We start from the raw sequence: 14,735 nt of genomic DNA, 5'->3' as shown, positions 1-14,735 counted from the left end.
CTTACTTAGAAAGTGGGTGTGGATGCATGCGAGGAAAGAAAATTGGGCTGATTTGATAAGATTTAATTAGAAAAAGTATTGCCAAGGATTTCTGGAAATAGCCGAAGTGATACGCTCCAAGCCGGGCTTTACAACGTCGCATTCGGTGCTCGGAGTCACCCGCCACGCCTCCGCCAAGGTTGCTCGGTGTGGGGAGAAAAACAGGAAATTGATAGGTTTAAGTGGGGAGGTGGGAGGATGTTTCCAAGTGGCAGTGGAGTAATCCCACATGGGGGGAAGCAACTGGAAATTGGTGGGTATAAGGGGGGAAGTGGGTACCCCCGAAGGGTATATCAAAGGAGCAAATGAAGCCTCCTTGCCTTGCTAATGAGGTCCCGTGGGTGTTGGGGGAGAGAGAGGGTGCCATTTTCAGTTCATTGCTGCTGCCCAGGCACCTGGGGTCCTTTTTGGTCGATTGTACACCTCCCTTCCCCACTTGGCTTGGTCAAAAAGTGGCCGACATGCTTTCTTCTACCCAAATTAAGCCCAAAATGGACCAATTAAAAGGTGACCAAAGAGAGAACCATGTCGGCCAAGAGGGGAGAGAAAATTCCTTGGGATAAGAGCCAAAAATCCCCCTTTTTAATAGCTGCAGTTCCCTACACACCCTTTTCCCTAACAGAGACTAGCCTTTTTGGAGCTTTTAAGAGATACCCCAACTTCGAAAGCTTGTAACTCTCTCTTCTGTTGTCGAAATCAAGCATATGGATACTCTACGGAGGTCTACCGGACATAAGCTTCATCTTTATGGTCTTGGTTTTCATTAATTTTAATCATGATTTGGGCTAGGGTTGTTTTTGGCCCGACTTTACACGTGTTCGACATTGGTGTTTTCCACAGCTTTATGGTGTTTCCTTCCGACGGTGTGGTGTGTGCAAGGCTATAGAGGTTCTCGTTTTCCTTCTTTTTTCATGCTAACATTTTTTTGGTGTCCTCCACGAAGGAGCAAGTGCTCCTATGCTCCAAATCCTGTGAAATATGTCTATTCTGCAGGCAATGAATGTAAAAGGGATGTGGATCCTTATGGACAACCAACTATGTATGTGCAAATTGTGGACATCACTTGAGGCAGTCGTATAATTGGATTGTAGCCTTTGGAGGGTCATGAGGTTTTATGAAGCCAAGCACTGGGGACTGGGTTACCTAGTGTGAGGTGGATTCGGTACTGGAGCGATCCATCGACATCCCTTGAGTTTTCGACGTCACATGTAAGTGTTTCTTTGGCAATCAAACATGGTAGACGAGTTCCCACAGTTTCATGGATTGCCTAATGAAAATACATAGACATTTATTGAAAAGCTAGAAGTCAATTGCTTACTACGCAATATACTAGATCAAGCTATATGTTGCGGCTGCTACAATATAGTTTACAGGATGAGGCAAAAGTTTGGTTACACAATTTTGAGGAGTTGATGCAAGCACAAAATCCAGGGGTGGTTTTGGACTACAATCGTGTGAAGCAAGCTTTCCTGGCACAATACCGATCCATCAAGTACCTGATGAAGTTTGGCATGAAATTCTAGGGTACACTCAGAGGGCTAATCAAAGTGTTGATGATTTTGTGATGCAGTTCACCCGTTTATGGGATAAATGGGCCCGGGATTTGGGAAACAAGATTCCCCCATCCATGTTAAAGAAGGACCGCTTTGTGGAAAACCTAAAAGAAAGTCTGCAGTTCAAAGTTGAGCTGAAAAGACCCGTCACCTTCGAGGAGACAATCGCCATTCGCAGAGAGAAAGAGTGGAAAGCTCAAAGTCTTAATGAACACGAGAAAGCGGTCCCTGAGTAAAATAATGGTAGCCAAAAGGAGGAGAATCGGGCAAAAGTTGGAGGCCAACCTGTTCAAAGGGCTGTTAGTATTGAACAGTTACAATGAAATATGTAAGACATGATGACTAAGATGCAGGAATTATGACTTAGTGTTCTTGGTGGTGGAGGTGGTCGTGGTCGTGGACGTGGACATGGTAGGGGAATGGCTTAGGCATGTGAAGCTCAGCCTAATGCAAATGTTGGTCATGAACAAGGCGGTTTTTAGCCAGAGAGAAGGTTCATCCCCACTTGTTATAATTGCGGTGAACTTGGTCATATTAGCACTTATTATACAAAGCCATCAAGGATAAGAGGGGATATGTTCCCACTTCCTCAGCAAATTCCTAATAGAGACAATGATTATGCATTGGATATACAAGGTGATCAAGGTACTGGACAGAAAAATCAAGCCTGAACTTCTGGTGGTCATGTGGGTGTTGTGCAAGTCGAAAAGAAAGAAGCAGATGTATTGCTAGTAGGCCAAAGAGAGAGGGAAGGCTATGCAGCACCAGGGCCTAGCAGAAAGAAAGGGAAGGAGAAAGAGCGTGAAGATGCAAAAGTCAAGAGGAAGAGAAAGCCTCGTGGACGATTTGAAGTGGTGGATTTACCACTGGGAGAAGGCCAAATAGCTTATAATTTAAAGGAAGACATGATTGGGAGGAATGTGGATTGTACTTTTGGACAATTAATGAATATGGTGCCCAAAATTAAAAGGCAGTGGAAGGCATTAGTGAATCCAGAAAAAGAGCCGAAGCATGGACAAGTCAGAGTATTGTCTGTGGGAGAGTTACCCGACATCTCGGGGAGGTCACCTAATAAAAATGTAACCTATCACGTGAGTTCAACAGAAGGGTATTTAAAGTTCTTGAAACTTACAGAAATATATATATAGAAGGGCATTATTTTTTTCAAAATTGAAAAAAACTTACAGACTTTAAAAGAAAAGGCTACATTATATTCCTAGAAAAATTCACAGATAAGGGGCTCTACAAACATGTCTTGAACGAACATGATATGGTAGTTTTACACATAGTGAACCCCCCGAGCCCGACATCTGTCATGTGGTGAATGCTTGGCACAAAGGTGTGGGCATGGGAGAAGCCTACATTGATGGAGGTGCTCAAGTTTGTGTGATCACACAGTCATGTGTCGAGAGACTAGGTCTAATTACATGCGGAAGCTCCGGGTTTTGGATTCGACTAGCAAGCCATGCCAAAGTCAAATGTTTGGGAATCATCAAGAATTTGAAAGTCGAAGTTTTTAACGTGAAAGTTATGGTAAACTTTCATGTTATGCCAGCTAGTCTGGGAGCTTTTTCTCTCATTTTGGGACGACCTTGGTTGAGAGTTGTTGGTGCCATGCAAGATTGGCGCAAGACAAGAAGGGTGAAAAGAGAGTGTTTGATATGACTACCAAACAGCCTATGGCACTTGAAGATGTGAGTGAGAATGATGAGTCCGAAACTACCAATGATGATATTTCTGAAGACTCAAAAAGTAGCACTACTTCGAGTTCTAGTGATGAGGCAGAAGTATTATTCTTGCTGTTGGATGAGGAACAAAAAGAAATTAGTGAAGTGTTGCAAATATCAAGGAACATAAATGCTTCAAGCTGTTTGGAGAAACTTGAGAGTTAATGCAACCTAAACAGGAACTGGAGTTGATTCAAAATATGTTGAGTACTGATTTGACACAAGGAGAACGAAGGGAGTACTTAGAAATATTGGACAAGTTTCCAAATCTTTTTATTACCTCATATCAGGAAATAAGAGGTTTTTGTTGGGGATCTTGTGAAGATTGAGCTAGTTGAAGGGGCAAAAGCCAATACGGCAGAAATTAAGAAGGATGGGTAAGGATTAGATGAATGCTTTAAAGGAAGAAGTGGATAAGATTTTGGATGCAGGTTCATTGTGCGAGTGGATAATGCTGAATGGGTGAGCCCTGTAGTAGTCACCCCAAAGAAAGATGGGTGTTGGAGAGTTTGTGTAGATTACAAGCCACTAAATGCGGTAGATACTTACCCTTTGCCTCTTATTGATCAATTGTTAGATGCAGTGGCTGGTTTTGAGAGATACAATGTCTATGATGGGTATCCAGGATACTTTCAACTTATCCTTGCTCCTGAAGACAGGAAAAGACTACTTTTATCACACCATGGGGTTGTTTCTGCTTTTGTTGCATTCCTTTTGGATTGACAAATGGGCCAGGAGCCTTTGAAAGAAAAGTAGATTGGGTCCTTACCTCGTTCCTTGGGAAGTTTGTCAAAGGATTCAAAGATGATTTCCATGTATACAGTTCAAGGAAAGAGCATGTTCAAAAGCTTGAAATGACTTTTGCCAGGTATGATGAATGTGGGGGTCAGCTAAACCCTAAAAAATGTCATTTGGCACAGCCACGAATAAAGCTTCTTGGGCATGTTATTTCAGAAAATGGAATTGAAGCAAATCCAGAGAAAGTAGAGGCTTTGTTGTTACTGTCATCTCCAAAAGATACTAGATTGTTGGCCACTTTCATACAAAAAGTTAAATATCTATCTCGCTTCATACCCTTGGCATCGCAGCTATTATATCCATTGCAGCAAACAGTCAAGAATGATCCTTTGGAATGGTCTCATGACTGTGACGAGGTTTTTGACAGAGTTAAAGAGGTTTTGAGTACGCTCCCCATTATGCAGACTTCTGATTGGGAAAAGGAGTTCTATGTTAACCCATCAGTGGGAGATGATGGTATTGGAGCTATGTTATTGCAAAGGGAGAAGGAATCTCTTTATATGAAGCCTGTTCATTCTCCTAGCAGACTGAAGACTCCTCATGAAAGAATTTTTTTTGAAATTAAATTGGTGATGACCAGTATGGCTTATGATTGCAGACACTTCAGACACTACTTGTTGCAAAAGTCATTCACTTTTCTCACCAGTTATTTGTTGCTTCCCCAGTTATTTGTTGCTTCCCCAGGTGTTCAATAATTTAAATATATGAAAAAATTTGATGAAATGAGTTATTGAGCTTCAGGAGATCCAGTTCACCTTTTGGTAGAGGAAAGTACTAGGGTTACCCTGGTAGATCTTCTCACTTACAAGGATACTCCAGTTTTGGTTAAAGAAGAGGTGGTGCGAAAGAAGGAAGTTGGGACTCTTGCCATACCTAATGCTTCACTCTTATAGTTTGATGGTTCTTATTGAAGAATTCATGATGCTGATTCAGGAGGCATTGTTATTTATGATGCACAAGGAAAGCTTATGAGGAAGCAAGGGCTAAAACTTGATGCAAAGAGTAACAATGAAGCAGAATACATGGCTCTTGAAGGTGGTTTGCATATTTGCTTATAATTGCGAATTAGATGCTTGCAAATTAAAGGAGATGCTTTGTTGGTTGTGAACTAAGTGTTGAGAGTATGGAAGAATAAGAACCCTAAACTAAAGAATTTATGCTTCAAAGTGAAGGCGTTGCTCAAAAAGCTTGAAGCATGGAGTTTGTAGCATATTGAGAGGTCTCTAAATGAAGAAGCTCATGATGCTACCCAAGAAATGATCACTTGTGCGTTTGTGGTAAAGGCAGATACCCCTTTATATCATGGGAGGGAAATCTTATAAAAAAAGTGGATTTTCTATTGACAGGTGTTCTACCTGAAGGTTTATCGTCTTCTAAAAAGTATGCATTCATAAGGAAATCCAAGAAATAAAAAATGCTTGATAATGTGCCATACATAAAAAGAGGTGATTTGGTTTTGTGTCGTGTGCCTTGGAAAGAGGAAATTTACAAAATCCTGGAAGAAAATCATGAAGGATCTTGTGGAGGCCATTTTGCTATGAAGATCATGTTGCATAAGGTCTTGCAAGAAGGTTATATATGGCCGAGTATTCAACGGGATGTTAATCATTGGTGCAAGTCGGGTTTGCCTTGTCAGAGTATGGGAAAGAGAGTTTTGAAGCCTGAATTGCGAAGGACAATTCTTTCTTTTGACGTGTTTGAGAAATGGGGTCTCGATGTCATTGAGAGACCCTTACCTATGACTAACAAAAGGAATGCTTACATTTTGACTGCAGTGGATTATTTGTCACGATGGGCAGAAGCCAAGGCTGTCAAACAAATTACCAGTAAAGAGATGGGAAAATTTATTTTTGAGTACATATGTCGCAAATTTGGTGTGCCACTAGATCTACTTTCTGATAAAGGACCAGGATTAAGAGGAGATCTGTTTGATTTCTTATGCAAAAAACTCAATATACAGCATAGGTACATTTCTCCCTATTATCCACAATGCAATGGTCTTAATGAAAGGTTCAATGGAGAGTTGATAAAGATCTTGATAAAGATGACTCAAACACATGGGAAGACTTGGGATTCAAAGTTTCCTTGTGCGTTATGGGCCTACAAAATTGCTATCAAAACGAGCACAAGATTTTCCCCTTACCACTTGGTTTATGGCAAGGAAGCTTTATTGCCAATTGAAGTGAAAATTCATGCTCTCAAGTTATTGTCATTGGAAGATGAGGAGCAAACAAATGCATGGCAAAAAAGGTTATTGGATTTACAATGCTTGCAGTGGGATAGAGTTTTAGCTTTGAGCCACTATGAGGAAGTGTCGAGGAACGCTCAGCTAAAATCCAATGAGTGCGTCAAGGATAAAAAATTTGAGAAGGGTTATTTTGTGTTGCGATACAATAGTAAATTGGACAATACCTTTCAAGAAGAATTTTCAAATAAAATGGGAAGTTCCTTTTACTATTGTAAACAAATTTGAAAATGGCACATATCAGTTGGCAGACTTGAATGGTGCACAGCATAAATATCATGTCAATGGTTATAGATTGAAGAAATATCTGGCACATTTGATGACAATTGGACTAATAAAATGCATTCAATAGAAGGAAACAATGTGGAAACATCTGACAATGTGTATGAGGTTTCTGGGGATGAAATGCAGCAGTTGTTCACCCTAGACACCTCTGCTTGTCATGAATGATCAAGCAGGCTCGGGGGGTTGGCAAGCTATGTCATGCATTTTTTGGATGAAGATAAAGGCTTGCTCACTAGCCTCGAGTACAGTTGGTCAAACTTCTAAAAGGTGGTTTTCAATAAGTATTTTCAGTCGTGCTTGATAGCCGGTGAATCAAACTCATATACCATGAGTTACATGCATTTGAAGTGAGCGGTTCCCTACTTAGAAAGTGGGTGTGGACGCATGCGAGGAAAGGCAAGTGCGCTGATTTGATAAGGTTTAAATAGAAAAAGTATGGCCGAGGATTTCCAGAAATAGCTGAAGTGATAAGCTCCGAGCCGGGCTTTACAGTGTCGCATTCAGTGCTTGGAGTCACCCTCCACGCCTCCGCCAAGATTGCTCGATGTAGGGAGCAAAATGGGAAATTGATAGGCTTAAGTGGGGAGGTGGGAGGATGGTGCCAAGTGGCAATGGAGTAATCCCACATGGATTACTCGGAAGTGGAAATTGGAGGGTATAAGGGGGGGAGTGGGTACCCCCTAAAAGTGTATCAAAGGAGCAAATGAAGCATCCTTGCCTTGCTAATGAGGACTCGTGGGTGTTGGGGGAGAGAGAGGGCGCCATTTTCAGTTCACACCTATTGCCCAGGCACTTGGGGTCCTTTTTGGTCAATTGAACACCTCCCTTCCCCACTTACCTTGGTCAAAAAGTGGTCGACATGCTTTTTTCGACCCAAATTAAGCCCAAAATGGACCAATTAAAAGGTGACCAAAGATAGAACCATGTCGGCTAAGAGGCGAGAGAAAATTCCTTGGGATAAGAGCAAAAAAAAAAACCTTTTTAATAGCTGCAATTCCCTGCACGCCCTTTTTCCTAACAGAGACTGGTCTTGGTTTTCATCAATTTTTATCATGGTTTGGGTTAGGATTGTTTCCGGGCCGACTTAATTGGGCTGGGCAAGACCCGAATATGCATAGCATCTTTGGGCATGTATTTCTTCTTGTAGGTGGTGCTATTTCTTGGCGAAGCAAGCGCCAAACTTCTCTTGTTCTATCATCTGCCGAGGCAAAGTATATAGCAGCATCCCTCGCTGCTCGTGAAGCATTCTGGCTTCACCAACTCCTAAAAGAACTACCCATTCCATGTGCACTCCTCCAATCATTCTACATTGTGACAATCAGTCAACATTTGCAATGGCGAAGAGTCCTCAACTTACCGAGCGTACAAAGCATCAAGGAACTGGTAGAAGACAGCTTCATCCACCTCAAATACATCTCTACCGCAAAGAATGTCGCAGATTTCGGGTGAAAGCATGTTAACCTGTCGCGCTTTTTGTGATAGTTAGCAGTTTCAAGTTAGCACATCTTCGAAAAGTTGGGTGTCCGGTAAATTTTTTACAAATAATATCAAAATTTGTCGGAGGTTGTACATTTGGATTCCTTGTTTCAAGTGCTTTCTATTGATATATCATATGTCATAGATCTTGAAGATGTAGCTCAAGCTATTGTACTAGTTAGCATATGTCAAAATTGTGCTAGTTAGCATTGTCCGGAACATGAAAAAGCATGACAGGTTAACATGCTTTCACCCTTTCCTTACCAAGGCAATTCTTTCTGAGAAACATATTCTTTGCTCAGCAAAGACCGGTTTGGAATCTTCATAGCTTCATCTTCAACAATATTGCTTGTATTTCTCCAGTTTTTTATTTTTTATTCGCATTTGAGGGGAATCTCCTCCCAAATGCTCTATGCTTTCTGTTATGATTTCGGTTTGAGGGAGGATGTGGGAAGTGCATTATACTTTACACCTAAGCACTGGATTTCAAACCTCACCGATGATATCTTATCCCTACAACGGCTATATGCCTTATCCATGCCTATAAAAGGAACTCCCCATTGTATTGTAGCAATGCAGTTGAGTGTGCAGTTCAAATTCGAATTTTCCCCCTCTACTTGTGTAAGTTTCCCCTTCCCTTCTCTCATACACTTCTCTCCATCTCTCTGTCTACTCTCTCTTCCTCTCCTCTCTCAATCTTATCTTCTCATTATCACTCAAGTTGACACAAAAAAATTCCAATATGGACAATACTACTCTTATCGACCATGTTGGAGATGATGCTAATACCGAGAGTAACTGATGAGAAGACACAACTTATATGGACGCACAAGAGAGAGAATTTCAATTCAATAGGAAGAGAAGTTTCTTGAATTACAAAGTTATCGATTACAATCAATCAATAAATGTATGCTACGCAACGGAGCTCTGACCTTCCGACAACGCCCACACAATCCCAGCTTTAATACTTCGGATCACAATAGCAACCACAATCTGAATTGCGCCCTCAATCACAATATCGATCACAGTCAAAGTCACAATTTCCATCATGTTATGGTCTAGCCATGAATAGGTGATCTTTTTTTTTTGGAAGTGTTGAAAACTGGCCTTGTTTGGAGACCTGGAGCTAAAAAATGAAGGAGAATTAGAGTAAGCTTGTGACATATCAAAATAGTCCATTACACCAATTTAGGGAAGTAATGTGCTCATCTATGGACACACAACAATTATTGCAACACCCTTGGAAAAAGTCATGACCCTTTTCGCAAAATCTAATATAAAAATAGCTCTGAAGTGGGCTAAAAACACATTGATCTACTCACTTCTAGAGTACCAAACAGATTTTAAATTATAGAATCAAAAATTGTTCAAACAAAAACTTTTTTACATAACAAAGCAAACATTTCGCTCACGTAAAACTTCTTCAAATTCTCGCTTGGAACCTACTTGCCAAAACAAGGTGGAAAATTTAGGGGAAAAGTTTCATCAGCTAAATTTTCTCTGTGGACTCTTAAGACATCTCTAAACAGGACTTGAAACACCAACTCCATAATTAGAGATAATTGCCTATTACATGCTCTCAGTAGTAGAATGCAGAAATGAGATGAGGTGCTCAATGTGGAAATTTCAGGAAAAATTTCATCAAAAGTGAACTATTTAGACATTCTAAAACATGACTTGGAAACACAAACACCATGAAGAAATTAAATTTTTTTATATCATAATATCATGCTGGCCTATTACATGCTTTGTGGCGGAAATAGTACAATGCAGGAGATGGGCCCGCCCAGACATCTAATTCAGACATTTTTGTGAGGGGATCCCCATGACACTATTTGATGACCCCCTTTTTTGAGGAATTACAGTGGACCATCTGATGCTTTGGGAGGAGAACATGTGGGTCAGACGGGGTTTGATCTCACCGTCTCCCAATCTTAACTCGAAGGCCTTCCCACTACGCTAGCGCACGTGTCTTGTTGTGTAAGGGAGATAATAGCATAGTTTTATCATGCTCAGGTCCACCAAATTGTTGCTTGCAGAGTTCACATCTTGTTCACATGGAAGTTCATGATGAGGTCACCTTCACGACCCAAGTTTACGCATAGTTGATCAACGGTTGTGATCTTCACCGTCATGCGGCACCTTCGGTTAGGTTCATGCCTAGTTGACATCACGTTTAGGTTTGGGTTGAGGTTTAGGGTCAGCTGTTACAACAAATAACTCCGATTTTCAGCCATCGATCACCTCAAAAACTGTGGTGTCATTAATTAGCGGCAATGGTGCTGCCAGGTAACATGGCTACAAAATGAAAACGAAGCAAAACAGAAGTGCCCTTCTTCAAATCTGCGTCTATGCTAACGAAGTAAAAAGACCGTCACAAATTAGTGCCCTTCTTCTCACTCACAAGTGAAGCATGCACTAGGGGAGGTAAAGTTGTATGGTAGGGAATATAGGATGCTTCAGTGAGCACGAACCTCTCCTTAGCTCAAGCTAAAAAATTTAATTATAAGATATGCTCAATTGTAAAACAATTGGATTAGATAACTTCATTCTTGTGTTAAGACAGGAATCTCCTACATGCATGCATCGCGGAAATTGTCGTCTGCTTCCTGTCAATGTCGAGAGCTTGTTCAAGAGAGGCACTTGGTTGCTTCACTGCTTATTCTCATTAATTATGCAGATAATGTAGAATGACAAATGTAGCAGTAAGAAATAGTATCTTCAAGTGACCTATGTTATTACAGCCATGCAAAAGAGCACCTCTTCATACGTAATGCAGCATCATCAGCAACAGCCTCATATATGGCAATGGAATTACGAGAAGTGCTGAAGGGAAATATCGTGTTTTGCATCGGGCATAACTCTTGTAGAAGAAAGCCATATTCACTTTCAAATGGCCTTCTGTGAATGGGAAACAGATTAAGAGATTTGTATTCGATCTGTTCTAGTCCGACCTGGCTGGAGTAGATGCAGTTGTCAATGTCCGCTCCAGGTTCTCTCGCACAAATGAGGGTATCTGCAATTGGTGCTGATCACTTTCGTTGAAGGGGGCATCACGTGGTTTCATGTTTCTTTTGAAACGTGGATCGAGCTGTTCGCCTTCTCGCACGGAGCCAATTTTTCGGAACTTTCCTACACGGTGCTTTAAGAGAGAATCAGGCTCCATCTTTAACAGGTCCTGCATTAAAACACAGCCAAAAGAGAGCTTTACATGTTTTGCATGAGAAGAGTTTACAATTCTCCCAAGGAACATATATGTGTAGATCGTTTGCTTACCCGCATATGTCCAAGGATGGCTTCTTTGATGTTCATGGATGTCGTCAAGGGATCGGAATGCGCCCCTCCTAAAGGCTCCTGTAATGGGTTCAAGTTTCAGTTCCTGGTTCCATGATGTTTAATACAAATATTGAAAGGAGTGGACATGACAAGCTGTCAAGCATGTCTTATACGCAATTGATAAAAATTTCAAGAGTGCTCACCGGAATAATTTGATCGACTATATCTAGCTTCACAAGCTCATGAGCTGTTATTTTTAATGCCTCAGTTGCCTACACACATACATGAATGGATCAACATGTGTGTGAGACATACAAGGAAGACAATATTGCAACTTGCCCTTTATCTTTTACCTGTGGAGCAGCAGCAGCAGTTTTCCACAATATTGCCGCACAAGCTTCGGGACTACATGCGCCAATCGCAAACAGACAAACTCTAGTTAGCGAGCTGAGACTTGGAAATTTTTATTTTCATTTGTGTGTGTGTGCACATATAATTTATATCAGCTTAAAGTCTTCCTTTGCTGGAAAATGGGGTTCAGAAAAAACCTTGCCACATAGTAAACAGAGTTTTCCAGCATCAGCATCTTATCGCAGCAACCAATTGCCAGCGCGCCACCAGAGCCACCTTCTCCTATAACAGTTGTGATGATCGGAACTCTGAGGCCAAACATTTCTCTTAGATTTCTTGCAATAGCTTCTCCCTGAAGAAATTGGAGTTGTTTGTATTTAATCAGATGTTATTATGATTTTCAAAAAGTTATATAAGCAGAGGAGTATTGAAATGCTAACCTGCCCACGTTCTTCTGCTTGGATTCCGGCATACGCCCCTGGAGTATCAACAAATGTGAGGATGGGAAAACCGTGACGCTCAGCGTGTTGCATCATCCTTAAGGCTTTCCGATACCTACATTTGAGGTCCAAGATGTGAGTTGTCAAAGCAAGAACTTTCATGTCATCAAAGGTGACATATTGATAAAGCATGCTTCGGTTGTTTCAGCAAGAAGATCAGTTACTGAGGTTTAGGCCTAGCTTATAAGGTACCCATTTGGAGTAGGCATGGCGAAATTTCTGTGAATGTTTTCTTTTGTGTTCCGGCCTTTTTGATGACCAATGAACATAAAGCTCATGCCATCCATTTTGCCGATGCCTGTGACAAGTGCGGGATCATCAAATCCAGCACGATCACCGTGAAGCTCAAGCCACTGCACAATACAAGGAGAGAAAAAAACAACAATTGGAGATAAATTTCCAGCTTGCAAGTACCAAGGGAGAAGGAGAGCAGACCTTGTCTGTCATATTAAGGACATGGTCAAGGCAGGTGGGTCTGTTGGGGTGCCTTGCCACACTTAACCTTTGGACTGGAGAGAGCTGATTGTACAAATCCTTGCGCACCTGATCAACATCCTCACAAAACTTTGCATGTTAAAGCATAGCATTGTGCAATCTCAATTCTAAAGCTTCCATTTTTTACTGTAAAAAAAGACTCTCAACGGAACACGCTCAAATACCTCATCATATTTTTCTTGTAGCTCACTGAGTTGCTCAGAGAAATCCATTCCTGTCGTATTTGCAGTTTCCCGAATCTGGTAGCATAAAATTCATGTAGATCACCATCCTCACATCATTATTTAAAGGGAAAAGCATGAATACTGAGGTGGTACACAAGCAATGTGATAGCTACCACCAATGACTTTCAGCATAAATGTAAAAAGAGTGTCAGAAGTCGTAATTTCAAACACTTCCTAGAACAAATAGCAAGTTGGTAGCATTGTTGTAACAAGCTACCCATAAAAAGCCTCATGCAATCCACTGATATCAGGGTGGTTGTAATGAGGTAGCTACTTGTCCGGCACAGTGGTAGTTGTACATACCATCTATTCATGCACAGATCACCCTAAACTGTAGAGACAAAAACCGGACATGGACACGCAGATTGAGGGGGCTGAAGCTTCTCAAATAAAAATCTTACATATGTCTGATTGAGGGGGCTAGAGGGCTGAAGCTTCTAAAATCTTCCATATGTCCATAATTATGCTCGATTGCTTCGAAAAATTACTGCCTTGTACATTTTCTGCTGAAGTTTGGTTTTAAGCTTTCTATAATATGTCACATTCTACATTTTTCATGTGCATTTTCTGGCAACCTCATTGTGATACCATGTGTGCATAAATTTATCTTCTTCAACTCATGCTCGACCGTACACGCACTTGCATCAGATTTCACCTTGATCAAACACAGATTAATTGAATGGGCTCTTGGAACTGCTCGAGCATGAGGAATTAGAGACCGTCAACTGGGATGCACCCCCTACAGCAAGTGCAGGTAATTAAGTTACATGCGAGCCATAGCTTACCTCCTGAATCTTCTTCTGAATGTGAACGAGGGGAAGCTCAAAGGGTAGAGGGACCGGTTTCGGTGGGGTTGGGAGGGGTTTGAAACGAGAGAGGAAAGGGAGAGGGGATCCATCTAGGTCCCCTGGCTTGAATTTGACTGGCCATGGGTATTCGAAGTCAGGAGTTTTGCGCCTGCTCTTCTTCAGCATTGCATGCACGTGCATGTTTGTCCTCCTCTTCTCAGGTTTGAATTTCCAGGCCTGCATTAGACCTTGGCCAGCTAGCATATTATTCCCATTCCTCTGCAAACTTGATCCATGTTTTGATAAACGCCATGGCACCGAGCAGAGGCTCTGCTCTGCGGAGGATACAGATGCTGGAAGAACAGCTGATTCCATGGCGATCTGCATACACGATGGCTGTTGCGGGTCCTTGTGGCCAAATTATCTGCGTTGATAAAGCTATACAGAAGCATGTAAAGCTTGCTTTAATTGGGCTATGGTGCCCCCTTGCATGTGCAAATTTCTGAGGTGGACTTTACCTGCGGGGCGAAGGAAGACAAATGAAGACAAAAATGGAGCGGCGAGTGCAAGAAGAATGAAGCGGGTGCGTGGAAAGGCTGCTTCGTGTGTGTGTGTGTGTGTGTGAGAGAGAGAGAGAGAGAAGGAGGGGCCCCCGGGGGGGGGGGGGGGGGGGGGGGGGATCACTTGGTGTGTCGTGATGTGTTTGTTGTTGTGCATGCATGCGCGCTGGGGTGGCTGCATGGATGACTAACTAAGCAACACACTCAATTTGCGCTGGGGTGGCTGCATGGATGACTAACTAAGCAACACACTCAATTAAAGTGACGTGATACCATTTTTTAGAAAAAGGCTGTCAACGTGTACACACATGCACTTGTTGGCTAGCCCATCACACACACAGATCGCGAGAGAACGATTTGTGCTCTGATCCTGTGAATACGAGGAGCTTCTTGTTCTCTTTCTGCGGCACTTTGTGAG

At 41.8% G+C, this 14,735-nt stretch overlaps 1 protein-coding gene across 3 annotated transcripts; it reads right to left on the bottom strand.

Moving 5' to 3' along the window:
* Positions 1-9,020: 9,020 nt before the first annotated feature.
* LOC147430482 (uncharacterized) lies at positions 9,021-14,423 on the bottom strand. 3 transcript variants are annotated; one of them, XM_086493111.1, is made up of 11 exons: positions 13,755-14,423; positions 12,910-12,984; positions 12,686-12,793; positions 12,443-12,603; positions 12,191-12,305; positions 11,948-12,102; positions 11,753-11,804; positions 11,603-11,671; positions 11,400-11,477; positions 11,078-11,301; positions 9,021-9,243 (listed from the first exon to the last, which is right to left on the bottom strand). In XM_086493111.1, exons 1-11 carry the CDS (start codon positions 14,142-14,144, stop codon positions 9,036-9,038), a joined length of 1,635 nt encoding a protein of 544 aa, XP_086349237.1. In that variant the 5' UTR covers positions 14,145-14,423; the 3' UTR covers positions 9,021-9,035. The 3 variants fall into 3 exon arrangements, with proteins under 3 accessions (XP_086349237.1, XP_086349239.1, XP_086349238.1); XM_086493113.1 differs by lacking the exon at positions 9,021-9,243 and adding an exon at positions 9,819-10,327; XM_086493112.1 differs by lacking the exon at positions 9,021-9,243 and having other exon boundaries at positions 10,639-11,301; positions 13,755-14,422.
* Positions 14,424-14,735: the final 312 nt, after the last annotated feature.

Source organism: Adiantum capillus-veneris, chromosome 21 (assembly GCF_014529385.1).
Source record: "Adiantum capillus-veneris isolate H3 chromosome 21, ASM1452938v2, whole genome shotgun sequence".
In the NCBI taxonomy this organism is placed as follows: Eukaryota; Viridiplantae; Streptophyta; class Polypodiopsida; order Polypodiales; family Pteridaceae; genus Adiantum; species Adiantum capillus-veneris.
Note: the sequence above shows the minus strand (reverse complement) of the source record. Positions and strands in the feature narration are given on the sequence as shown.